The sequence below is a fragment of the Sorghum bicolor genome, chromosome 5 (genome assembly GCF_000003195.3).
Source record: "Sorghum bicolor cultivar BTx623 chromosome 5, Sorghum_bicolor_NCBIv3, whole genome shotgun sequence".
Lineage (NCBI taxonomy): Eukaryota > Viridiplantae > Streptophyta > Magnoliopsida > Poales > Poaceae > Sorghum > Sorghum bicolor.
Window position 1 is genome coordinate 62,433,057 of NC_012874.2, and position 2,504 is coordinate 62,435,560.

General features: G+C 38.8%; 1 protein-coding gene across 1 annotated transcript; it reads left to right on the forward strand.

Moving 5' to 3' along the window:
• Positions 1,590-2,239, forward strand: LOC110435289. The gene is made up of 2 exons (XM_021460720.1): positions 1,590-1,699; positions 1,781-2,239. The coding sequence occupies exons 1-2, from the start codon at positions 1,633-1,635 to the stop codon at positions 2,029-2,031; spliced, it is 318 nt and encodes a 105-aa protein (XP_021316395.1). The 5' UTR covers positions 1,590-1,632; the 3' UTR covers positions 2,032-2,239.

Sequence of the window (2,504 nt, forward strand, 5' to 3'; positions counted from 1 at the left end):
GGAGGATTGGCTACTCATGTAGACATTCTATCATGGGCTTACCACTAGTGCTCATGAGAATATAGATGTAGCTGCTGGAGGATCGTTTTTGTCACTCACTATTCATGAAGCCACCACTCTTGTTGAGAAGATAGCTCCAAACCAGGGATGGAACAAAGAACGCACTCAAACACACAAGAGAGGAGGAATGCATCAAGTCAAAGAGGTGGACATGTTGTCTGCCAAGATGGACCTACTCATGAAGAAGCTTGACGAACGTGATCAACAGAAGAAGAATGAAGTCATGCTTACCCACGATTCACATATCACTTGTGAAGAGTGTGGAGGCACTGGCATGTCCTGAAGTCCAAGAGGATGTCAACTACATCAACAACAACACTAACTATCATCCTCAACAGAATCAAGGATGAAACCAATAGAATCAAGCGTGGAATCAACAACAAAGATCGAACTACTCAGGTAACTACCATGGTAATAATTTCAACCAACCACCTTTGAGAGAGATGATTGTTAATCAGAATAAAGTTATTATTATTACTCAGGTAGTTATTATTATTATTATTATTATTATTATTATTATTATTATTATTATTATTATTATTATTATTATATGATGCTATATTTTAGCTATATTCCTATTTCTTGTCATGTTCATTTCCTATTTGCACCCACAATTTCAGAGGCACCCATGTCCAACTTATTGCTTACATGATAGCCACACTCTTCTCTCTCCTCCCTTCTCTCATATACTTCATCAAAAATGATAACTTGCTTGGGTATAAGATTGTTATTGTACTTGCTCAAGTATATATTGTTCCACTAGTTTGATGGTTATATCTTTCTAATTGATATATGACTTTGTCGCATTTTTTTTAATTGGTATGATACAAATATAGATAGATGGATGCATGGATGGACGGATGGTTGAATAGATAGATCAACTGAATACAATCTGTAAATCTAGCTACCTAGCTTTTTTATATAAAATCTAGATATCTAGCTAGGTTAGTATTAGTATAGATAGATAGATAGATAGATAGATAGATAGATAGATATGGACCAAAGTCTCTTTTTTTAAGAGGTATGAACCCAGATCCCATGCATTATTTGGAATCGAGATAGATAAACCCAGATCTCATCTATAACTACCCAGCACATGCAGAGAGCACGGGTTGATATACTAGTATATTTCTAGTTAACAGGCTAGCTATAGCTAGATATAGATAGATTAGTGTTAGTTTAGACAGATAGAAAAAAATATCTAAATAGGTTGATAACTATAGACCCAAGTCTTTCTTTAAGATCAAATTAATTCCGGATCCTCCCATCCATTATTTGGAAACGAGATAGATATAAATGGATATGTGATAGGTCAATTATTCTGAATAAAATGGAGCGATGCACCAAAACAAACCATATACCAATGCAGGAGTAGCATATCTAATATTTGGATTTCGGATCCATTTCCATCCCGTAGGAAATGTAAATATATGGTATATATCGGCAACATCAGTTTCTCCATATCCATCAAGGATACAAACCTTCTTGTCAGTGCAGGCCACCGTCCTTCTATAACTACCCAGCACATACACCCTCCTTGAGCAGATACGAAGCACTCCTCTTCATTTGATCATGTCGTTCAGCAAGCAGGTTGCGGCGGCCGCCTTCGCCTTGGCCTTCCTCCTCCTCACTTCAGATCGTAAGTGTCCAGGAAACTCCTCCTCACTAGCTAATTGTTGCATTATAAAATTCTAAAAAGGGTTTACCGCTGTGGTTGCAGTTGCAGTTGGAGTTGCAGTTGCAGCAGCTGGAGCCGAAGAAGAAACAATAGCACCGTTAAACACATGTGAAACCCCAACCTGCATTCCCTGCTGGGGCCAAAACGCAATTTGCATTCCCGCTTGCGTTGCAATGCGCTTCACTGGCGGTTTCTGCAATGGTAAGAACTGCGTATGCACCAAGCCGTGCCTTGCGCAGTCAGAGACAGAGGCAGGTGGGCCAACACAGCAGCCGCCCGTGTGCATCAACTGATGGACGTACTATGTAGCTTGTTGGCCGCCAGCTTGCGGAGGAATGTAAAAATAAACTTTCAGTGTTAAAATAGAAATATATAAACAATCCAGGGCAGAGCTGGGTTACTTTGCCATGTATCAGATTCATGCTAGTTATTTGAAGGGTTGTCATCCGAATCTTTGACATATGTGTCGAGCAAGAGAAATTTATCGCAATTCTAAATTTATATGGTGTGGGTCTGGCCTCGTGTCGCTTTTGTTTGGACGAGATGATTTTTTTGTCTTGCGGCCATAGCACCATTTTGACAGTTTCATCCTTGCTTCCTTTAAAAAGATTTGTCTGTAGTGGTGCTATGTTTGGAACCACAAAAAATATAAGCTACTAAAGGCAAATAATTGGTAGTGGTGCTATGTTTGGAACCACAAAAATTATAAGCTACTAAAGGCAAAAAATTGGTTTTGATATATTACATTCACCCCTTAATACATCCC

What these genes read in the sequence shown, in the direction of transcription:
- LOC110435289 (XM_021460720.1), top strand. Translation starts at nt 1,633, where the DNA reads ATGTCGTTCAGCAAGCAGGTTGCGGCGGCCGCCTTCGCCTTGGCCTTC. An exon ending in CCTCCTCCTCACTTCAGATC is followed by an intron (nt 1,700 to 1,780) that starts GTAAGTGTCCAG and finishes CTGTGGTTGCAG; the next exon opens with TTGCAGTTGGAGTTGCAGTT.